General features: G+C 43.3%; 1 protein-coding gene across 1 annotated transcript in view; it reads left to right on the forward strand.

The window, feature by feature from the left end:
• Positions 1-24,587, forward strand: part of EXT2 (exostosin glycosyltransferase 2) — a 157,671-nt gene that overhangs the window by 21,415 nt on the left and 111,669 nt on the right. Inside the window, exons 2-5 of the mRNA XM_049890927.1 lie at positions 2,141-2,706; positions 3,671-3,760; positions 10,233-10,349; positions 21,942-22,137. Coding sequence (XP_049746884.1) covers positions 2,171-2,706; positions 3,671-3,760; positions 10,233-10,349; positions 21,942-22,137 — 939 coding nt within the window. The 5' untranslated portion in view covers positions 2,141-2,170. The remainder of the gene's footprint in view (positions 1-2,140; positions 2,707-3,670; positions 3,761-10,232; positions 10,350-21,941; positions 22,138-24,587) is intronic.

Below are 24,587 nucleotides of genomic sequence, written 5' to 3' on the forward strand. Positions count from 1 at the left end.
TCCTTGGTATGTTCCGAACTCAGAGAAAGACAAGTTCAAACCATTTGTGACTGTTCAGCACATTTTAGGCCAGAAAACTGAGAATGATTGCAACATTCCAGGCTTGGCAATGCCCAGCTGGCTAGGCAGGCAACGGTTTCACAGTGTGGGCCGTGACTGGGGAGAGCTCCGTTTAGCTCTCCAAGTGAAAATGATGATCAAACGCTAAGATGGTCTATGAACTTTTCAGTGACTTCTCTTTACTTTGATAGCTTTTCTGAAAGATGAATGAGTAGAGTGAGACCATTTTGTATATCAGAACTTTGACATGTGGAATGCCAAGGTAGCTTGTTGCAGTAACATGGTGAGTCCGTGGCAGATGATGCAGTTACACTCAAGGCTCTGCCCTCCTCCCTTGGTGTCTTGGCATCCAGTGGGCTAGGGTTGTTTGATAAGGATCTTACGTTGTGGTCTACAGGGAGCTCTGCATTTTCAGCTGAGGACTAAAGATCTTCTTTATGTTCCAGTAAGTGATGTTTATCGGATGTTTCATTTACCTGTTCGGTGTAATATACCACTCCCAAAGTGGCTTTAAACAGCAGTGACAGCCACCGCTACCATCACCGTTTATTTGCTAATGATTCTGCAATTTGTACAGAGCTTGTTGGGGATGGCTCATCCCTGCTCCACCTGGTTTCCACTGGGGTCTCTTATGAGGTTGCATTCTAATAGGAGTTCAGCTTCCTTTACAGCATGGCAGCTGGATTCCAAGGGGGCAAAAGCAAAAAGCAAAAGCTATGGGATTTCTTAAGGCCTGGCTTCAAAAGTCCCAGAATGTCACTTCTGCCACATTCTCTTGGTCAAAGCAAGTCACAAGACTACCCCAGATTCCAGTTAAAGGGAAATAGACTCCACCTTTGAATGAGAGAAGTGGCGTGCACATTCATGGATGGGAAGAATTGGTGGTGTCCATCTTTGAAAACGGGTCTATCACACTGGCCCTTCTTTTCTCCCCTTCCTCCCTTCTCCATTCCTTCCCTCCATCTAAATAGATCAACTATCACTCTCACTATAAAATAACAATATGCAGCTTATTTAAAGAATACAGATTGTTGTTGTGTGCCATCAAGTTAATTCTGACTCTGGAGACCCTATAGGACAGAGTAGAACTGCCCCATAGGGTTTCCAAGGAGCGGCTGGTAGACTCAAACTGCTGACCTTTCGATTAGCAGCCTGAGCTCTTACCCACTGTGCCACCAGGCTCCAAATTTAAAGATTAGTCATCTCTAATAACCCTTTGCATTTTATTAAATGTTTTCTGGTGGCATTTTTACATTTTGTATTTTGTTTAGTTTTGTTTGCTTCTCTCATTAGACTAAACGTCCCTCTTAGGTGGGGCCTTTGCTTTCATCTTTGTTTCCTGCACAACTCATGGCAGGTGCTCACTACAAGTTTGAATGACTGAATGAGTTAAATGAATGAAAACAGATTTTAGAATAACCAACCATTGGTTTGTTCAGATGAAGCACCAGTTTATGTCAGGCAAGTATTTAAGAAAAAAAAAAAAAACTGTCTTTAGCTAGCCCACTTTAAATTTTTCTTCCTTGGTCAGTGCCTGTCCTCCTGCCCAGGCTCCCCATGTTTACCATCTTATACTTTGAGTGAATATGTATTTACTATATATGAAGGAGCCCTGGTGGCACAGTGGTTAAGCACTTGGCTGCCAACCAAAAGGCCAGTGATTTGAACCCACCAGCCACTCTGTGGGAGAAAGGTGTTGCAGGCTGCTTCCGTAAAGATTACAGCCTTGGAAACCCTATGGGGCAGTTCCACTCTGTCCTACTGGGTTGCTGTGAACCTGAATAGACTTGATGGCAGCGAGTTTGGTTTTTGTTATATGTTAATGCCTATATTAAAAATTATATTTAGTAATATCTATATTAAATACATTACATAATATACATATGTATTCATATATACAAATGTGTATTTGTATATAAGAAGGGACAGAGATCAGATTTTTAGGGAAAACATCTGTTTTTATTATTTTATCAATCCACTTAAGGGAAAGATACAGGTATATGAAAAGTTGAGCAGTCCTTTCAATGTCATTTGCCACTCTAAGTCCTTGATTTTTCTCTTTTCTGTACCTGGTAACCAGGAGCGTGAGGAAGAGGCTGTCTGTGTCATTATGTGTGCGTCGGTCAAGTACAACATCCGGGGTCCTGCCCTCATCCCAAGAATGAAGACCAAGCACCGAATCTATTACATCACCCTCTTCTCCATTGTCCTCCTGGGCCTCATCGCCACTGGCATGTTTCAGTTCTGGCCCCATTCCATCGAGTCCTCAAACGACTGGAGCATAGAGAAGCGCAGTGTCCGCGACGTGCCAGTGGTCAGGCTGCCGGCCGACAGCCCCATCCCGGAGCGGGGGGACCTCAGTTGCAGAATGCATACGTGCTTTGATGTCTATCGCTGCGGCTTCAACCCCAAGAACAAAATCAAGGTGTACATCTACTCTCTGAAAAAGTACGTGGATGACTTTGGTGTGCCAGTCAGCAACACCATATCCCGGGAGTATAATGAACTGCTCACGGCCATCTCAGACAGTGACTACTACACTGACGACATCAACCGGGCCTGCCTGTTTGTGCCATCCATCGATGTGCTGAACCAGAACACACTGCGCGTCAAGGAGACTGCACAAGCCTTGGCCCAGCTCTCTAGGTATCTAGTGCTTTTACAGACCAGAGCCCAAGGGGTATTTGAATAGTCCTTCAGGGAGCTAAGGGGAAGGTGGTGGGTAGGGACTGTTCCTCCATTTGAGCTGGGTTCCAGCTGCTGTCTCTTTTCTCACAGGAGGGGATGTGGTTGAGGGATTGACTTGTAGCATGAGATGTCTGCGGTAAGCATCTGGTCCCTGTACCAGTGAAAAGCTGTGTACCATCTCCGGTACCACTGCTGTGCGTTCCCTGCTCTGCAGGGTTAAAAAAAAAACTAAGGATCTTTTTACCATGCTTCTCCTTTTTAATTTAAGTAGTCTTCCCTCCCCTTTATTACTTACCCGGTACGTGTTCAGTATAGAAAGCCTGGAAAATACAAGTAAGGAAAAAGCATATAAGATTCATTCCATATTTCCTTCCTCAAGGAGATAACCATTATAAATGTTTTGATGTTACCTTTCCATCATTTTTGTATAAATACATATACATACTTTTTTCCTTTTTTTAAGAATGAGTTCATACGGGACATATTCTTTGGCTTTTTTTTTTTTTTTCCTTAATATATCATGAATATACTTCCAAATAGTTTATATTCTTTTACTATATAATTTTAATGGTTGTATAGTATTTCATTTCATAGATGTCTGCTGAAGTATTTAGTCAGTTTTACTTTTATCTTCTATTTAAATTTTGTTTCTGTAACCAAATGTTGAACATTTAGATAATTTTCAGGTTTTTCTTACTGTAAACAGTTCTGTAGTGGACCAACTTGAAGTACACATCCACCCATTTTTCCTTTTTGGGGATCCAGACTAGTGCCTGATGTCCTGTTGGGATTTCCAGAAATTTCCTTACCTGAGAAATGGCCCTCTTTTGGCTTGGGGATGCATGCTACTTGTCGTCCATTAACTGACTCTTGTTTTTTCATAGTTGACATGCGAATTCTCCTGTATTTAATTTCTTAATAGGTGGGATCGAGGTACAAATCACCTGCTGTTCAACATGTTGCCTGGGGGGCCCCCAGATTATAACACGGCCCTGGATGTCCCCAGAGACAGGTAGGCATGTTCGGGGTTGTCCCTTTGACAGGTTTTTGAGGATTAAGTAAATGCAAGACCCTTTTGTTCATGTGAAATCATATTCCTAAGCCTACTGGGAGTTAACTTATAATCAGAATTGTTTAATAAAAAGGGAAATTGTCCTAGGCATTTCCCTCATTAAGACGTGGAAGTATTGAGGCCCCCTTAAATCTGTTGTGGAAAACCACCCTTCTTTCCTGAGTTGTTCCTCCCCCATTAACACAAACTCACAGCTCCCTAAGGTTCCTTTAAGAAAACTACCTTTTTCTTAGCCTGAGTTATGTTCTCCTGAGTGCAGCACCCTCACCCCATAAGGCCTGGTTCATGATTGGCTTGTGCCAGCCCCCTCTGGTTTTGGGACATCTGTAGAAAGTGAAGTCAAGGCTTAATGAGGGTATAATGGATTGAATTGTGTCCCCCCCAAATGTGTGTCAACTTGGTTAGGCCATGTGTAGTTGTCCTCCATTTTGTGATTTTCCTGTGTGTTATAAATCATAATCTCTGCCTGTTGTTAAAAGGATTACTCAGGTCACTTCCCTGATCCAAAAGGGAGTTTCCCTGGGGCGTGGCCTGCACCACCTTTTATCTCTCAAGAGATGAGAGGGAAGGGAAGTAAGCAGAGAGTGGGACCTCATACCACCAAGAAAGCAGCACCAGGAGCAGAGCGCATCCTTTAGGCCTGGTGTCCCTGAGCCTAAGAAGCTCCTTGACCGTGGGAAGATTGAGGACAAGGACCTTCTTCCAGAGCTGACAGAGAGAGAAAGCCTTCCCCTAAAGCCGACACCCTGAATTTGGACTTGTAACCTACTAGACTGTGAGAGAATAAATTTCTCTTTGTTAAAGCCATCGACTTGTGGTATTTCTGTTATGGCAGCACTAGATAAGGCTGAGGGGATGGATGTGTAAAAGCGAAACCTCAAGGCTATCGTGTAGGTGGAAATGAGGGCACTCCAGTGATCATTTTCTCTGTTGTTTCAGTCAGGAGTGTCTTCCCCTCTCTTTCTCACCCTGTCTCCCTCCCCTTACTACCTAACAGGCTATATGGTATGGAGAGGCCATGGTTGCAAGATTGCAACTTTGAGCTTACTCACTATATTTAGTTACCCTTTTGTCCATTGACTGTACCAGTTTGGCCAGGGATGAGGTGCTGCTTCAGTACCTCTCTCAGGGCTTGCCTCAAGGTCTAGAAGAAAGCAGAAAGTTTGGGTCCAATACTCAGAGTATAAAAAAACCTAAGCCCATTTCCATCAAGTCGATTCTGACTCATAGTGACCCAGTAGGACAGAGTAGAACTGCCCCATAGGGTTTCTAAGGCTGTAATCTTTACGGAAGCAGACTGTCCCGTCTTTCTCCCGCGGAGCTGCTGATGGACTCGAACAGCCGACCTTTCGATTAGTAGCCAAGCACTTAATCGCTGTGCCACCAGAGCTCCTTACTCAGAGTATAGGATTGTTATAAGAGTTTATGTATGAATTAATTTATACCAGTCTTACTACTTGATGTTTAACTCTAGAAATTTTCTTTTTTTAATGTTTAACTCTAGAAATTATTTTTACTGAAAAAGGTAAGAGCGCAGTCTGAGATCAACTGTGTTCTCAAGTTGTTAAGGGCTAACATTGCCATTATGAAAATATAAACTTGGTATGACTTTTCCTTAGAAGATTAAATCCAAACCTTCTTTGTTTGAAGTAATAATCTAGAATCAGTTTTGAGTTTCTATCTGGAAGTACAGTTCCCACTAGAGGAGACATCCGCCCTAGGGCCCCATCCTTCAACTTTGGTGCAGAAACTGGCTTGGACGATAGAGGGCAGCCAGGCCACACAAGCTGTATAGAAACCAGCTAAACACAAAGCGAGCCCTCGTTTGGCTCTCAGCCCCGGTGAAGATGTGTTCTTGAGTGGGCTACTGTTTTATGGACTTGATTGTTCTGGGAATGTGAAATACTTCAGAGAACAGAGAAGGAAACGAAAAAGAGGTATTAAGAAAGCAATGGCTTCACCTCCTGTTGTGAATTTATTTTCAAAAGGGCTTCTTTCTGTTTGGGACATTTCATTTTTTGCTGACATTTTGGTATATGTATCTGCATGGGAGATGGATTTTATTTTTATTAAGTGCACATGTGAAATGGGATTTCATTTCTCTGCAGGAAAGTGTCAGGTAGGCAGGGGAACGTTTCAGTTCTTGCGGGGTGCTTAGGTGTTAGGGATCAGGAGGATTCAAGCACTGTTCCTCCGCGTGTGTGTGTGTTTTTTTAAGCGATTATAGGCAATCCCATAGCAAGTCAGGAATCACCATGCATGCTCCTTTATCTTTCCAAGTGGGAAGTTTCATTTTGAAACCTAAGCGGCCTTCTGATTCCGACAAGGAATAGAAGATTTGTGTGTTAACTTTTCTGATCCTTTGTCTTGCTCCTGGATTCAGAGGAGGCAAGCACCCTGAGCGTGGAATAGTTTTAGCAGGAGCTGTGTATCCAATTGGTGGGCAGTTAGAAAACAGGTGGCTTAGATTAGGCCACTTCTAAGATCTTCTGAAGTCCAAAGCTGTAGGTGTGGTCACTTGAGAATTATTTTACTCAGGGAAGTGCAAGGGCCTGGAGTGAAAGAAATGCCTGCTCAGTGAATAAATCTTCTCTGCTGCTTCAACCTGCTTTTGTATTTCTTTCAGTTTCTAAACTTCATATACATAACACGCACACATTTGCTTTGCACAGATTTGAACAGCACTCAGGTGCTTAAAGGGTAAAATGGTAAAAGCTGCCTTCACCCCCATCTCTGTTTTTGCTCCCTTATTTACAGGTAATCATTGTTAAAACACTGTGTGTTTTTCTGTTCTTTTTTCTGTGGACTCGTACGTAGGCACACAAATACATACCCGTATTAGTTTAACTTAAGCAGGAGCATGTTATGCCTGTCCACTACCTTACTTAGAAACCCTGCTGACGTAGTGGTTAAGAGCTACGGCTGCTAACCAAAAGGTCGGCAGTTGGAATCCACCAGGCGCTCCTTGGAAACTCCATGGGACAGTTCTACTCTGTCCTGTAGGGTCTCTGTGGGTCGGAACAGACTCGACGGCAGCGGGTTTGGTTGCCTTACTTTACCGATCTTGGTGTACTCAGATATGTTCTGTAACAGGATCACCACTGTCTTAGTCGTCTAGTGCTGCTGTAACGGAATTACCACAAGTGGATGGTTCTGACAGAGAGAAATGTATTCTCTCACAGTCTAGTAGGATACAAGTCCAAATTCAGGGTGTCAGGTCCAGGGGAAGGCTTCCTCTCTCTGTCGGCTCTGGAGGGAGGTCCTAGTGATTCACCAGTCTTCCCTGGGCCTGGGAACATCTCAGCACATGAACCTCAGGAACCTCTGGTCCAAAGGATGCGCTCTGCTCCAAAGGCGCGGCTTTCTTGGTGGTAGGAGGTCCCCACTCTCCGCTAGCTTCCGCTTTCCTTTTATCTTTTGAAAGATAAAAGGTGGTACAGGCCACACCCCAGGGAAACTCCCTTTACAGTGGGTCAGGGAGGTGACCTGAACAAGAGTGCTATATCCCACCCTAATCCTCTTTAACCACAGGCAGAGATTATAACACGTAGGAAAATCACAAAATGAAGGACAACCACACATGGCCTAACCAAGTTAATACACACATTTTGGGGGGGACATAATTCAATCCATGACAACTACCTTGGATTTTTATCATCTTTTCTTTGCTTGTATTTCTACTTCTGTGTAGACATGTATTTATTTATTTAAACTTTTTATAGAAAATTTCAAACCTGCTCAGAAGAAGGTAGAATAGTACAATGAACCCTTGTACCCATTGCCCAGCTTCAGTTATCATTGAGTCAAGGCCAGTCTTGTCCCATCTCTACCCCTCCCCACTAGATTATTTTAAAGCAAATCCCAGAGGGTAGGTCATTACATCTGTAAATATTTCAGCATGAATCCCTAAATGACAGGGCCTTAAAAAAATACTGTTACCGTGCTTAAAAATAGCGAACAGTGATTCTTTAATACCACCAGATATCCCACCGTTGTTCAAATTTCCCTGTCTCAGAAATATTTTTCTACAGTTTTGTTTGGCTTAGTAGACAGATAAGGCCCATATGGGGAGTACGTTTACGTATAGCTTCAGTTTGTGCACAATTTTTAATCAATAGAATTGGTCAGCTTTCCCCACCCCACGCCCCCTTTCGAAACCTGAAGCCTTGTATTTGAAGAATGTGCACGGATGATTACAGGCATAGTTTAGAAGAAAGCAAAGGATAAAACTGCAGTAACTGTGGCGAGGCACCGCAAACACTCAGCTCAGAGGAGGAGACCTGTGAGAAAATCTGTGGGAAGACCTGGGCGGAGGGAAGGTGGAGGACAATGAGGTTGTGGGGAGCAAGGGTCAAAGGCGCAGGAAATGTCCCAGGGTCAGGAAGTCCTTGGAAGTGCTAAAATGCTAGAGAACACTTTGCGTGACATAAGAGTTGGCCTGACGTGAGCCTGACCGTTACTAATACTTTTTTTAGCCACAAGTTTTCTATTCAGTCTTTCGCAACTTTGGAACTGATCATAATGGGAAAACAGAATGTGCTTCTCAGAAACTCACTTTTCAGTCAATGTAAAACATGTGTTCTGTAAAGCAAGGGCTACTTAGGGTATTTTCTCCATTATCGTGTTGTGGAAACCTTGGCAGAAGAAGATACAGTGACCTGCTCCAAGTTGAAGCCTTGTCAGTAGCAGGGCTGGAAATGAGACCATTTTGACTGATTCCAGCCATGGCTCCTTTCTAGATCACAAAGGGAGATCATACCTGTGTGATTTGAGACATAAGGCCTACCTCACATTGCACGTGTTTCTGCTACCAGTGCATAATCCTTCCCACCCCTCCCCCAACCCACCAGGACAGAATAATCGTTTGGGGCTCCAGAACAGAATAACAGTAAAAGCTGTATACACCTGCCCCTTCTCCCCTTATATGTGCAGCCCTCTCCTCTGGGGCTGGGGTGTAAGAGCTGAATCTCTGACTCCTCTGCCTTACCTGGACTACCTGGTGCCTGAATATTGGCTCCATGTCTGCTGCCCTGCACATCAGTCATGAGGCCCTCGCAGAGTCTGCTTGCCATCATGGTCATGGAACCTGCCCAAATTCATGTTGGCTGGATTCGGTGCTCAGTGCTAGTCAGGGAAAATGAGACCGTACGTTGGTACTAAGGCTAGTCATTAGGTTTTACAGAGTCGACTGGCAGCTAGAGAGACTCTTAGCCCGCACATTACCTCCCTCACCAGCTCTTGGTTTTATAAAGCTTAACAAAACAGATTGGGATCTCCCGGGGTGGTTTGAAAACCTTTGAACTTAAGCTGGCAATGTTAGAAGGGAATGTAGGTTGTCATCAGGGCAGGGAGGGGATTGGTAACAATCAATATTGCAGAAAATGTGGTTTCTGGGTTCAGACATTTTGCCTCAGATTGTGCAGTGCATGGAACTGGCAAAACTTGGCCCTGGCAAGTGATCGCAGTGGTCTCGCGGTCTCGGGAGAGAAGAACAGTTGGTGTGATATACACCTGCTTCCTTTCACTGATGAAGTGTCATAGTACTGCTCCCTGGATCCAGTTAAAGCAATGTGGTCTCTGTTTTCTAATTAAGGAGAATAAAAGCTAGTGCGTGCAAACGGCAAGAGAAGCACTAAAGGTCCAATTTTGCATTCTGCTTCCTGTATAGGGAATTGGGTTAATAAGACTGAGTAGCTGGAATGGGCAGTGAGAGCTGGTAGAGGCAACACGATGCCCTTGTAGCTCTGGGACCACAGTGGGTAGAACTGCTTGGGGCAGGCACTGGAGAGATGGTGAGGAGTACAAAACGGAAACATGATGCTTAGTGCATACCTCGGCTTTCTAGGCCCGTTTTCTCTTGCGATTCCTGTCCTTGTAAATGTGTTGAAGAATAAAGGATACCTTTTGAGAGAGGTAAATGCGATCCGGAGAGAATAGCAGAGGGGCTGTTCATAGGACGTCTCCTGGGCTCTGAGGTATTTTAAGAAATGAAGGCCAATTTGTGAACCCAGGGGGACGTGGATGGCTCAGGGATAGAATGCACCTGATGCCTGGATAATTTGGATATAAAACATTTACCACAGTGTCATCTATAAAGTAAGTGACTCAGACAACATTAGCCATTGTTGTTAATATTATTATTAAGACTCAATTACCCCTTACCATATCAAATATATGAAATGGGATTTTCTTATCAAAGAATGAGAAAACCCTGGTGGCGCAGTGGTTAAGAGCTACAGCTGCCAACCAAAAGGCCAGCAGTTCGAATCCACCAGGTGCTCCTTGGAAACCCTATGGGACAGTTCTTTTCTGTCCTGTAGGGTCGCTATGAGTCAGAATTGACTTGACAGCAACAGTTTTTTTTTTTTTCAAAGAATGAAGACCTTTCTTTGACAAACCCCTTTGCTTTCAGGGCTCTGTTGGCTGGTGGTGGCTTTTCTACATGGACGTACCGTCAAGGCTATGATGTCAGCATTCCTGTCTATAGTCCGCTGTCAGCTGAAGTGAATCTTCCAGAGAAAGGACCAGGGTAAGGTGCATTTCATACAGCTAGGTGCTCCCTTGGCAGACCTTGTGAGCTGCTGCTGAGGTTCGGTGTGGAGGGGATCACAGCAATCAAAACATTGATTACAGGCCGGCGTGCTCGAGCCTAACGTTTTCCTCACCCCATCCGCAATTCTGTTTAACCTACAATTTTCCCTGTCTCAGTAAATTTACAATGCTGTCTTACCACATTCTCCAGGTTAGAAATTGGGGTGGCACTCTTAACTCTTTTTCTCTTCTTTATTTCTTATATCAAAATAAGAAGTACAATTGTTTCTATATCCTAGATATTTCTTAGATCTGTCTCCTTCTCTCTGACTCCTCTGCCCCTCACCCTTCTCTTGCCACCTTGTCTGTTTGAGCCACTAGGAAGCTCCCCTGTATATAAAGCATACTGTGACATCAGTTATTTTCATCTGGAGCTGATGCACAATTCACACTTTTTCTCCAACATTTTATTACGAAAATTTCCAGACAGCAAAGTTGAAAGAATTTTACAGTGAACACCTGTGTATACCCATCCACAGTTCACTTGCTTTACGTGGTTTTCATTTTAAGTCTTCTTCTCTTTTCGTTAACCCGCTAAACAGCTAAACACAAACTTGGATGTTGAATTTTTTTTAGCAGTTTTCGTTGTTGTTAGGTGCTGTCGAGTCAGTTCCAACTCATAGCGATCCTGCGTACAGCAGAACGAAACACTGCTCGGTCCTTTGCTACCCTCACGATCTTTGCTATGCTTGAGCCCATTGTTGCAGCCACTGTGTCAGTCCAACTTGTTGAGAGTCTTCCTCTCTTTCGCTAACCCTCTACTTTACCTAGCATGATGACCTTCTCCAGGAACGGTCCCTCCTGATTACATGTCCAAACCACATGAATGCTTTAGCAGTATTCATCATTAAATATAAGAAAAATATGCCTATACTAATTTTTTGGATTATCATCAAAATGAAAACGCAAAAATGAAAAATTCTTATAGAGAAGTTGTACACGGTGGAGAAACTGATATAGTTCAGGGCTTTGTTTCGAGACTGGATTTTCATAACTTGAGGAAGGGTGGTCTCTAAGAGCTTCATTGGTACCCTGTGGGATGGTACGAGTTTCTGTCATGTGCCCAAGATCTTAATTTGTCATATTTACATAGCGCTAGGTGTGAATAGGAAACCCTGGTGGTGTAGTGGTTAAGTGCTATGGCTGCTAACCAAAGGGTCGGCAGTTCGAATCCGCCAGGCACTCCTTGGAAACTCAATGGCGCAGTTCTGCTCTGTCCTATGGGGTTGCTGTGAGTTGGAATCGACTTGATGGCAGTGGGTTTTTTTTTTTTTTTTCCCCCTGGTTTAGTCACATAGGCAGCCTCTGCCTGGCAGGTACTCAAATTCCAGATTCCCAGAAAGAAAGCAGGTGTTCAGCATAGACCGTATTGTTTTTACAACAGTGTGGGCACAGTGAGCCACTCTATCAGTTCTGGGAATGGTGGCAGCCCTCCCCAAACCCAAGTTTCCAGACACCAGCCAAGTGCCAACCTTGTGAGCAGGCCTTTCTAAGTATAGCGGTCAGGCCTGCTATGTTAATCTTTTCTGCACAGGGTGCTACTGGCATCTAGTAGGTAGAGGCTAGGTATGCTCCTAACCTTCTGCAATACACAGGACAGCTCCACAAAAAGAATCATTGGGTCCAAAATGCCAGTAGTGCCATGGTCGAGATACCCTGGGTGAGGCCTGTTTGGTGAGTGAGCGTGTGAAGATTGGCTCTGTCGGGTCATCTGAGCTGCTTCTGGGCCCCTGTCTTCCTAAGTGCACCTTTCTGAAGACGACTTGAACTAAAGTTTCTCTTTATTATCTATATCCTAGGTATCTTGTATAGATTTTGTTGTTGTTAGTTGCCGTCAAGTCAAGTCCAACTCAGGGCGACCCCACATGTGCAGAGTGGAACTGTACTGCATGGGATTTTCCTGGCTGTGACCCTTCAGAAGGCAGTCACCAGATCTTCTGAGGTGTCTCTGGCTGGGTTTGAACTGCCAACCTTTTGGTTACTAGTCCAGTGCTTAGCCACTTGTGCCACCCAGGGAATCCTTATATTGGTTTAGGATTCTTAATTCCTCTTTAAATTTAGTCCAAAGAAGAAAACATACTGAAAAGAAAAGATTTTGTGAAAATAAAACCAAGGAGAGCAAACCACTCTAAAGAGTAAAAAATTATTTTCAGAAATTTACACTGTTATACTGGTGGTATTTTCTTAGTAACTTCCAGAAGTTCAAACCAGATTCAGAAGAGGACTTGGAATGAGGAATATCATTGCTGATGTCAGATGGATCTTGGCTGAATGCAGAGAATACCAGAAAGATATTTACCTGTGTTTTATTGACTATGCAAAGGCATTTGATGTGGATCATAATAAATTATGGATAACATTGTGAAGAATGAGAATTCCAGATCACTTGTTTTCATGTGAACCTGTGCATAGACCAAGAGGCAGTCGTTCAAACAGAGCAAGGGGATACCACGTAGTTTAAAATCAGGAAAGGCGTGCAGCAGGGTTGTATCCTTTCACCATACCTATTCAATCTGTATGCTGAGGAAATATTCTGAGAACCTGGACTACAGAGAGAAGAACTTGCCACGAGGATTGGTGGGGGACTCATTAACAACCTGCAATAAATGCAGATGACACAACCTTGCTTGCTGAACGTGAAGAGGACTTGAAGTCCTTACTGATGAAGATCAAAGACCACAGCCTTCAGTATGGATTATACCTCAACATACAGAAAACAAAAATCCTCATTTCCGGGTGGACCAATAAGCGACATCATGATAAATGGAGAAAAGATTGATGTCCAAGATTTCATTTTACTTGAATCCATGATCGGTGCCCATGGAAGCAGCAGTCAGGAAATCACACAACGTATTGCATTAGGCAAATCTGCTGCAAAAGACCTCTTTGAAGTGTTAAAAGGCAGAGATGTCACTTTGAGGACTAAGGTGCTCCTGACCCAAGATGTGATATATTCAGTCACCTCATACGCATGCGAAAGCTGGACGATGAATAAGGAAGACCCAAGAAGAATTGATGCATTTGAATTATGGTACTGGTGAAGAATATTGAATGTTCCATAGACTGACAGAAGAACAAACAGGTCTATCTCGGAAGAAATACAGCCAGAGTGCTCTTTGGAAGCGATGGTGAGACGTCGTCTCATGTACTTTGGACATCTTATCAGGAGGGAACAGTCCCTGAAGAAAGGACATCATGCTTGGTAAAGTAGAGCGTCAGTGAAAAAGAGGAGGACTCTCACAAGATGGATTGACACAGTGACTGCAGCAGTGGGCTCAAGCATAACAACGATTGTGAGGATGGCGCAGGACCGGGCAGTGTTTTCATTCTGTTGTACATAGGATTGCTATGAGTTGGAACGGACTCAACAGTACCTTACAACAACAATTTTTATATATAAATAGACTGAAATTAAGATCGTAACCAGATCATTTAAGGTCACTGTTAGTTTCTAAAGTTCTGTGGTTCAGTAGCTACATAGAGTATCCAGTGTATCTTCGGGGCTACAGAAGAAAGTTAAAGGCTACAGTGGGCATGGTCCTCCCTCTGCTGGCCAGCTGACAGATTTCTACATCTGGGCTTGGGATGCACTCTGTTTCCCCACCAGTTTGCAGTTTGGCCCCGGAGTTGTGGTGTTTGTTTAAGAAAAGACAAGGCACTAAATAAATAAGTACATAAAAGTAACCGAAGCAGACTCATCAACCCTTCCAGGGATAGGGAGAAGGCAGAGTAGGCAGACATATGGCAGTATTTTAAATTTGTTGCTCTTTGTGAGAGTCACTTTTTAAGGGAACACCCACGTCTCTTGATGGCTACACAGAGTTGCCAGAGCATTGTTTTGATTTTGATTTTAAATCTCTTTCAGTTTTGTTTCATTGGGAAGCTAAGGATTGTTGCTGTTGGTAGCTTCTCCTCACTGCTGTGCTGGCTTCAGCTGGAATTCTCACCATTTTCCCTCTAAAAGGAACTAAATCGGGAGACTACACCTGTTAACTATTGAGGGAGACTTCAGGTTCTCGGCATGATTTTACTTAAACTTAGACATCAGCACTGCTAGGAGGGAACAAGAAAGTCATAGCTAGTGATTTTAGCCTCTAAAAGAAAAACAAATCTACCTAAAATTTTTATTTACTTACAACTCAAACGGGCATACTCCTCCTGCTGTCTGCCAGGTCAGGGAGAGCCAGGATGCAAGCAGGGGGCACATTTTCAAACTTGTTTACATCTGCACATTTTACATTGAAAAAAATGGAGACATGATGGAGTGGGGATCCTGTGCTCATGCTGACTGACTGACTGAAATAGAGCTTGGTGTCTTAATGGTGAAATCTAACTCAGAGTCTTTGCGTACTCAAGTTTCTTCACGTACACACACATTGACATCTGCGTTTATTTCTGTACCTACATAGATGTCTCTCTTTATATATATTTGTGTATATTGAGGGAGCCCTGGTGGCACAGTGGTTAAGTGCTTGGCTGCTAACTGAAAGGCTGGAGGTTCATACCCACCACTTACTCTGCAGGGGGAAAGATATGGCAGTCTGCTTCTGGAAAGATTACAGCCTTGGAAACCATATGGGGCAGTTCTCCTCTGTCCTACAGGGTCGTTTCATTATGAATCAGAATTGCCTCCATGGTAATGGGGAAAAAATGTATATTGAGAACTGTGGATTCATATTGATATCACCAGATTCATCCTACCCCACAGGAGCTTTCTGGTTTTCTCTCTTTCCGTATCTGTAGCTCCCTTCTCTGACAGTGAGAAATCTGGTTCCCATTATCCTCAGTGTTTTTATGTATTTGATCAGTCCTCTTGTATGTAAAAGGAGCCCTGGTGGTATATTGGTTAAGCACTCAACTGTTAACCGAAAGGTTGGCAGTTTGAACCCACCAGCCATTCCTCAGAAGAAAGATGTGGCATCCTGCTTCTGGAAAGATTTTTGGCCCTGGAAACCCTATGAGGCTGTTCTACTGTGTCCTACGGGGTTGCTGTGAGTTGGAATCGACTCAATGGCAGTGGGGTTTCCTTATGTATAACCAGTCTTCTGTTGGCACCACGGCCCTCATCACTGCCCAGATGCCCTCCTTACCCCACTCAGATTCTGACACCCCCCACGTCATGCTGAGGCTACTGTCTCATCTCCTTCCCCCGGGTGCCCCAGTGCAGATAATGTCCTTATTCTCCTTGGATTCCAGCACCCCACACTGATGGCATCACCCTCCCACAATAACTGGACACCCTTTCAGCCTGCCAGTCTCTAACACTCTGTTCTGGGCTGCCTGAATGCCTTGCTAACCTCACTTGGCCTCTAACATCCCATGCTGCATGGCCATAGCTAGCCCCCACCCCCCAACGCAGAAGCTCTCCTCACCCGTCTAAGGCTGTAATACCTTGAGTCTGTTCAACCCCTACCCCCTCCCCTGCCATCAAGCAGAAACCCTCCTCATCCAGCTAGGGCTTTGACTTTCTGTGCTGGGCTACCTGCTCCCCCACTGTTGCCACGTGGAAGCTCTCCACTCCCCTCTAGGGCTCCAGTACTCTGTGCCCTCCTGCCTGGACATTCTCTTCACCCTCTTGCACAGCAACATGTCTATTCTGATTCTGGACAATACAGAGCAGCAGCCTTGTGCTAGCAGCTCTACTTAAACAGAAAGACTCCAGAAACGTCACACAAGCTCCAGTGCTCTGTGAGATCAACCCAGACTTGGTTCATAGAACCGGGGTCTTAAGAATTAGAAAGACATTTGGAGGCCATTTAGCCCTAACTTGGTGTATGACTTTTCACTTTAAGTCTTTTTTTTTTTTTTTTTTTAATTGTGCTTTAGGTGAAAGTTTACAGCTCAAGTTAGTTTCTCATACAAAAATGTATACATTGTTAATGTGACCCTAGTTGCTATCCCTATACTGTGACAGCACACTCCACCTTCCCCCCACCCTGGATTTCCCGTGAACCATTCAACCTCACTATAACGCCTTAATGAAAAATTTTTCGACTTGTAGTGAAAAGCACAACACCTCAAGGACAGTTGTTTCATTTTGAATAGCTGTAATTGTTAAAGTGGTTTTCCTACTTGTCTTGTGGGCTTAACTATACATCTTTCTCGTGTTTAAAACAGACAAGTTTTGATTACAGAAGGACCCCAGATGGAGATGGTATTCACTTTGAAATGAGCTGAGGGTGCTCCCTGTGTGTGCTGTGTTCATTGCTGAGTCACCCCTCTGGGAGTTAGGGAATGAATGCTTTTACAAAAGAAAATTTATTGAGGCAGACAGCTGGAAGTAGAATAAAAAAACTGAAAACCCAGTGCACAAGAGTCTGTTTCAGTACCTAGAAGAAATACTTTTTGGCTATAGATATTCAGCATATACTTTGATAAAGTCGAATTTGGGAGGAAATCACCCCAGGATAAAGGAATCAGCTAGTCCAAAGCATCTCCCTGATGGGTTGCTATTCCATGTCTTTCTTATCTCCCCTTTCCTTTGCCCTGGTCTCTTTGTTGTTGTTGTTAGGTGCCGTCGAGTCGGTTCCAACTCATAGCGACCCTATGCACAACAGAACAAAACACTGCCCGGTCCTGTGCCATCCTTACAACTGTTGTTATGCTTGAGCTCATTGTTGCAGCCACTGTGTCAATCCACCTCGTTGAGGGTCTTCCTCTTTTCCGCTGACCCTGTACTCTGCCAGGCATGATGTACTTCTCCAGGGACTGATCCCTCATGACAACATGTCCAAAGTATGTAAGACGCAGTCTCGCCATCCTTGCTTCTAAGAAGCATTCTGGCTGTACTTTTTCTAAGACAGATTTGTTCGTTCTTTTGGCAGTTCATGGTACATTCAATATTCTTCGCCAACACCACAGTTCAAAGGCATCAACTCTTCTTCAGTCTTCCTTATTCGTTGTCCAGCTTTCAGATGCATATGATGCGATTGAAAATACCATGGCTTGGGTCAGGCACACCTTAGTCTTCAGGGTGACATCTTTGCTCTTCGCACCTTGAAGAGGTCCTTTGCAGCAGATTTGCCCAATGCAATGCGTCTTTTGATTTCTTGACTGCTGGCTGCTTCCATGGCTGTTGATTGTGGATCCAAGTAAAATGAAATCCTTGACAACTTCATTCTTTTCTCCGTTTATCATGGTGTTGCTCATTGGTCCAGTTGTGAGGATTTTTGTTTTCTTTATGTTGAGGTGTAATCCATACTGAAGGCTGTGCTCTTTGATCTTCATTAGCGAGTGCTTCAAGTCCTCTTCACTTTCAGCAAGCAAGGTTGTGTCATCTGCATAACGCAGGTTGTTAATGAGTCTTCCTCCAATCTTGATACCCCGTTCTTCTTCATATAGTGCAGCTTCTCGTATTATTTGTTCAGCATACAGATAAATTTGTATGGTGAAAGAATACAACCCTGACGCACACCTTTCCTGACTTTAAACCAATCAGTATCCCCTTGTTCTGTCCAAACAACTGCCTCTTGATCTATGTAAAGGTTCCTCATGAGCACAATTAAGTGTTCCAGAATTCCTATTCTTCGCGGTGTTATCCATAGTTTGCTACGATCCACACAGTCAAATGCCTTTGCACAATCAATAAAACACAGGTAAACAGCCTTCTTGTATTCTCTGCTTTCAGCCAGGATCCATCTGACATCAGCAATGATATCCCTGGTTCCACGTCCTCTTCTGAAACCGGCCTGAATTTCTGGCAGTTCCCTGTCGATATACTGCTGCAGCCGTTTTTGAATGATCTTCAGCAGAATTTTGCTTGCGTATGATATTAATGATATTGTTCTATAATCTCCACATTCGGTTGGATCACCTTTCTTGGGAATAGGCATAAATATGGATCTCTTCCAATCAGTTGGCCAGGAAGCTGTCTTTGATATTTCTTGGCATAGATGAATGAGCACCTCCAGTGCTGCATCTGTTTGTTGAAACATCTCAATTGATATTCCATCAATTCCTGGAGCCTTGTTTTTCGCCAATGCCTTCAGAGCAGCTTGGAATTCTTCCTTCAGTACCATCGGTTCCTGATCATATGCCAGCTCTGGAAATGGTTGAATATCGAACAATTCTTTTTGGTATAATGACTCTGTGTATTCCTTCCATCTTCTTTTGATGCTTCCTGCGTCGTTTAATATTTTCCCCATGGAATCCTTCACTATGGCAACTCGAGGCTTGAATTTTTTCTTCAGTTCTTTCAGCTTGAGAAACACTGAGCGTTTTCTTCCCTTTTGGTTTTCCATCTCCAGCTCTTTGCACACGTCATTATAATACTTTATTTTGTCTTCTCGAGAGGCCTTTTGAAATCATCTGTTCAGTTTTTTTACTTCATCAATTCTCTCTTTTGCTTTAGCTGCTCAACGCTCAAGAGCAAGTTTCTGAGTCTCCTCTGACATCTACCTTGGTCTTTTCTTTCTTTCCTGTCTTTACAGTGACCTCTTGCTTTCTTCATGGATGATGTCCTTCTACAAGTCGTCTGGTCTTCGGTCACTAGTGTTCAATGCATCAAATCTCTTCTTGAGATGGTCTCTAAATTCAGGCGGGGTATACTCAAGTTCATATTTTGGCTCTCGTGGACTTATTCTGATTTTCTTCAGTTGCAGCTTGAACTTGCATATGAGCAATTGATGGTCTGTTCCACAGTCAGCCCCTGGCCTTGTTCTGACTGATAATATTGAGCTTTTCCATCATCTCTTTCCACAGATGTAGTCAATTTGATTTCTGTGTGTTCCATCTGGCAAGGTCCATGTGTATAGTTGCCATTTATGTTGGTGAAAGAAGGTATTTGCAATGAAGAAGTCGTTGGTCTTGCAAAATTCTATCGTTCTATCTCCGGCATTGTTTCTATCACCAAGGCCATATTTTCCAACTACTGATCCTTCTTCTTTGTTTCCAACTTTCGCATTCCAATCACCAGTAATCATCAATGCACCTTGATTGCATGTTTGATCAATTTCAGACTGCAGCAGCTAATAAAAATCTTCTATTTCTTCATCTTTGGCCGTAGTGGTTGGTGCGTAAATTTGAATAGTAGTTGTATTAACTGGTCTTCCCTGTAGGCATACAGATATTATCCTGTCACTGACAGCGTTGTACTTCAGGATAGATCTTGAAATGTTCTTTTTGACGATGAATGCAACACCATTTCTCTTCGAGTTTAGTAGACTATATGATTGTCCGATTCAAAATGGCCAATACCAGCCCATTTCAGCTCACTAATGCCTAGGATATCGATGTTTATGCATTCCATTTCGTTTTTGATGGTTTCCAATTTTCCTAGATTCATACTTTGTACATTTCAGGTTCCGATTATTAACGGATGTTTGCAGCTGTTTCTTCTCATTTTGAATCATGCCACATCAGCAAATGAAGGTCCTGAAAGCTTTACTCCATCCATGTCATTAAGGTCGACTCTACTTTGAGGAGGCAGCTCTTCCCCAGTCATCTTTTGAGTGCCTTCCAACCTGGGGGGCTCATCTTCCAGCACTATATCAGACAGTGTTCTGCTGCTATTCATAAGGTTTTCACTGGTTAACGCTTTTCGGAAGTAGACTGCCGGGTCCTCCTTCCTAGTTTGTCGTAGTCTGGAAGCTCAGCTGAAACCTGTCCTCCATGGGTGACCCTGCTGGTATCTGAATACTGGTGGCATAGCTTCCAGCATCACAGCAACACACAAGCCCCCACAGTACGACAAACCGATAGACATATGGGGGCCTTGGTCTCTACATCTGTTCAAATAGAATTTTCTTCAGTTAGGAGATGACCTGTATTTGTGCTGTCAGTTAACCAGCAGCTACGCATGCCTGTTGAACAGTTAAATGTAGTTTGTATGGCTGAGAAACAGAATTCCTACTTTTATTTAATTGTAATTAAAATTTAAATAGCCACATGTGGCTTATGGCTACCCTATTGCACTTTGAAGTTCTAGCGGATCTGCTGGTCTCTTTCCTAACCGTCGTGTGGGGAATACCCTTTTGCTCTTAGTTCAGCTGAATAAAGAAATTGTCAAAAGAAACGGCTCTCAGGATTTAAGAGCAGTCTGGCTGTGGTATGTGTCACCTGTTCTCTGGAGTGGTTTTAGCTGATCCTGGCAGGCTAGCATGTGCTCACCTTCTTCACCCATTACTTTACTTACATGCTTTGGACCTGATGCTTGCTGAAAGAAGTTGACTTTCTCAGTTAGAGAATGGTTATTCTTTGGGCCTCTGTGTGACTTAGGCGCTCCTCAGCTAGAACCTCCAAACAAGTCTAAGAAACTAAGGAAAAATAAGACAATTTCCCTTCCCGCCCCTTCCTACCTCCCAAAGCAAAAAAAAAAAAAGGTGGGTTCCCCTCGTTTAGCTTGTCTGATTCATAACCCCAGTCCTTTCTGGCTTGTGCCAGTTTGAGGCCGACTTAAGTGAGCCCCGCTTCTAGATCTGATGGGTGTTCCATTACTCCTGCAACTGGCTTTATATTGTTCTCCTCTTTGACGGTGATCTCTAGTGGTGCTTCAGCCTATGTAGCCTTTATGCTATGTAACCTTCTGGGGATCTTGCCTTTCAGGAGGGAATTATTTACCATCTGATCTCCCCCAGATCTCTCCCTTGATCCATGCTGTCTTTACTAACTTTGCGTTCACATTTTTGTCTCTTACGGGGCTCAGAATGGCACTGGACCCCTTCACTCCATTTTCTTTTGAGCATCTTTGCTATCCAGGTGTTCCAGGTGTCGAGCCTTGTTCCATCCTTTGGTGAAGAGAGTTTTTGCACTTGTTCTCAACTATCACTTTGTTCTTCCTAATGTCCATGTGATCTTGATGGTGGTGGCTCTCTGAAGCTTCTTGATAGCATAGGGATGCCATTTTATGGTCAGAACTAGTAGTAGTCTTTCACCTCTTCCAGTTTTACAGCTGGGGCTTCCTAGTAAGTTCTCCCATTTCCTTATTGAAGACCACAGCTGGCTCTCAGGTCCTTTTCATATTAGATAATCTTGATATACTTGGGCTCACTGAATGGTTATACCCGCCTCTACTGAAGTTAGCCATGCCGATATTGTCTCTACTCAATTTCCAGATATTTTCAGAAGAGGGGAATTTCTCCAAAGATCCTCTATTTATATTAAAACTAATAATATTTTTCAGAGTGTAAAAATAATATACCTTTTGTGGAAGTTTTGGAAAATAGGAAAAACATAAAATAACCAGATGTAACTAATTATGACATTTTGATTTCCTTTCAAATAATGAAAATGTGTGTATTTTTTTTTTCTCTAAACTTGGCATATTCTAATTGTTCCCTCACAGCATTAAAAACTTTTGTCAAATAAAGTCTTTAATGATTGCATAATATTTTAGTATGTGAATGAATTATTCCTTACTTTCTTGCAATATATAAAATTTTAAATAGTATTGCTAGAGTATAACTTCCCACAAAACAAAGGGATGGGAAGACTGCTGAGAAAACGCTTATTGCCCTGACTTTAATATCAGTTTGTCTTAACTTGACTAACAGGCCAACTGCGATTTTTCAAGTTACTTTTTATCTTTTTTCAGTCCACGGCGATACTTCCTCCTGTCATCTCAGATGGCGCTCCATCCCGAGTACAGAGAGGACTTGGACGCCCTCCAGGCCAAACATGGAGACTCAGTGTTAGTTCTAGATAAATGCACCAACCTCTCAGAGGGTGTCCTTTCAGTCCGCAAGCGCTGCCACAAGCACCAAGTCTTTGATTACCCCCAGGTGCTGCAGGTGAGTGCACTCCAAAGGGCTATCTGACCCTAACATGCAGTAATTGTTTTCCACAAGCAACTAGGAGAATTACCCAAGCAGGGAAGAAAATGTATTACAGGCAGCCCCCGACTTAACAACGGGGTTATGTTATGATGACTCCGTTGTAAGTCAATTCTGACGTAATTTGAATACCTCAGTTTTTTTTTTTTTCTTTTTTTAGTTTTCATTATTATTGCCTTTTTTTTTTTTTATCAGTATCTTTATAAAGCTGATCTTCATTTGTCTTTGGGGGTTGGAAACATTACATATAGACTTACAGATGTATTTTAACCTTGTATGCAGTACATATTACTAAAAATAAGATGTACCAAAAAAAAGATGGTTATAAGTGAGGTTCATCATAACTCAAATATGTCATAAATTAGGGACTACCTGTAGTGGTCTTTACTGGTAGAATTTAGGGTGCTCGGATGTCCAGAATATTACGTGCTTACAAATCTGCTTGGTCTTTGTCTTAGCCATCTAGTGCTGCTATAACAGAAATACCACAAGCGGATGGCTTTAACCAAGAGAAATTTATTTTCTTACAGTCTAGTAGGCTGGAAGTCCAAATTCAGGGCGTCAGTTCCAGGGGAGGGCTTTCTCTCTCCATTGGCTCTGGAGGAAGGTCCTTCTTATCAATCTTCCCCTGGACTAGGAGCTTCCCCACACAGGGGCTCTGGGTCCAAAGATGCATGCTGCTCCTGGTGCTTCTTTCTTGGTAGTATGAGGTCCCCAACTCTCTGCTTGGCTTCCCTTTTATCTCTTGTAAGATAAAAGATGGCGCAGGCCACACCCCAGGGCATCTCCCTTTACATTGGGTCAGGGGTGTGACCGGAGCCAGGGTCTTACATCCCACCCTAATCCTCTTTAACCACAGACAGAGATTATGATTTATAACACATAGGAAAATCACAAAATGGAGGATAACCACACAATACTGGGAATCACAGCCTAACCACGTTGACACATATTTTTGGGGAACACAGTTCAATCCATGACAGTCTTTGAGGGTTCAGACTCCTTTCAAATATTCATTATACTTCAAAAATGCAAATCAGATAGATTTACAAAGAAGCCATATAGACAAAGCAGGCAATGTCTTTTGCTTTACCCACGCGTTCACAAGCCAGTCCAGGGGAATTTCCTCCTTTAAGGTGGCACCACGTAGCCCTGGAGCATGCTAGCGCACAGTGCCACACGACAGCGTTCCCTGGGAGTGAAGGCTTGTCTTTTGTTTTTTGTCACCCCTAACTAGCTACCAGTAGCATGTCCTTCCCTTCCACCCTGGGAATGACAGTACCTCATAACCACAGGCAAAGCAGCAGCATGTCTTCCTTTGGGGGTATTTTAAGAGCAGGGTATTTGGCATTCCAAGGGCTGGAAAGTGAAATACTGAGTTTTTGTTCACTTAGATATTTAAAAACTCAGACAGGTTGGTTCAAGGAGTAATAGCAAGGAGCTGGTTGGTGTAAAAAAATTTTTTTTTTGGATCTCCAAAGAAAGCTGGCCCATGCTGAGATTGTTAAAATATTTTCTCTGAAAATGTGCTGCATCTCCCTCTGGAATGTCTGACTGATAACAGTGATGATGTGAGCAGGGGATTTATAGTAACCTTTGTCTAGACAGGAAAAATGGTTATCAACACATGTGTCCACATCTGGATGCCGACTGCGGGTCAGGCGTAGTTCCACCTGTGCCACGAGGCGTGCCAACTGAGGCGTTGCCTCGATGCCTGCTGCTTCCTCACTCTTCCCAGAGGAGTTTGGAGTACTGAGTTCCCTCTTATATTTTTCTGAGCTTTTCTCTACCTTTAAAGATTAAATGGTCTTATTTTTTAAACCTCCCCACCAACACGTACCTCTTTTTTTTTTTTCTCCTGAAGAGGTAAAACTGGAAGCAACTGAGTGGTAGAGAATTAGGGCCATTTCTTATTTTGGGAGCCCCAGTGGCACAGTGGTTAACAACTTGGCTTCTAACCAAAAGGTCGGCAGTTTGAATCCGCCAGCTCCTCCTTGGAAAACCTATGGGGCAGTTCTGCTCTGTCCTATAAGGTTGCAATGAGTCAGGATCTACTAGATAGCAACAGGTTTGGGTTTTTTTTTTTTAGTTGCAATTCTTTTTTTCTCCTGTGCGTCTTTCTTCCCCAATACCCTCACATTGAGTGGGTTTGAAGGAGTGGACTAGGAAGAAATTTTCTGAGACTTTGCTTTTTGTTCACTATTGTTTCTGAATGGAACATATCCATCCTAATGTCTTTTCAAAGGCGTTGTATCTGTGTAATGAATATCTTCTTTGTGCAAAGCGCATTGCTAGATCCTATGGGGAAATAGAAAGATGAAGCGAGATATGATACTTTCCCTTTGGGGAGTCCTCAAGAGCGTGTGATATGCCCAGGAAAAAGAATTCTGTTACAAGGAAGGCTGAGG

The sequence above is a fragment of the Elephas maximus genome, chromosome 7 (genome assembly GCF_024166365.1).
Source record: "Elephas maximus indicus isolate mEleMax1 chromosome 7, mEleMax1 primary haplotype, whole genome shotgun sequence".
Lineage (NCBI taxonomy): Eukaryota > Metazoa > Chordata > Mammalia > Proboscidea > Elephantidae > Elephas > Elephas maximus.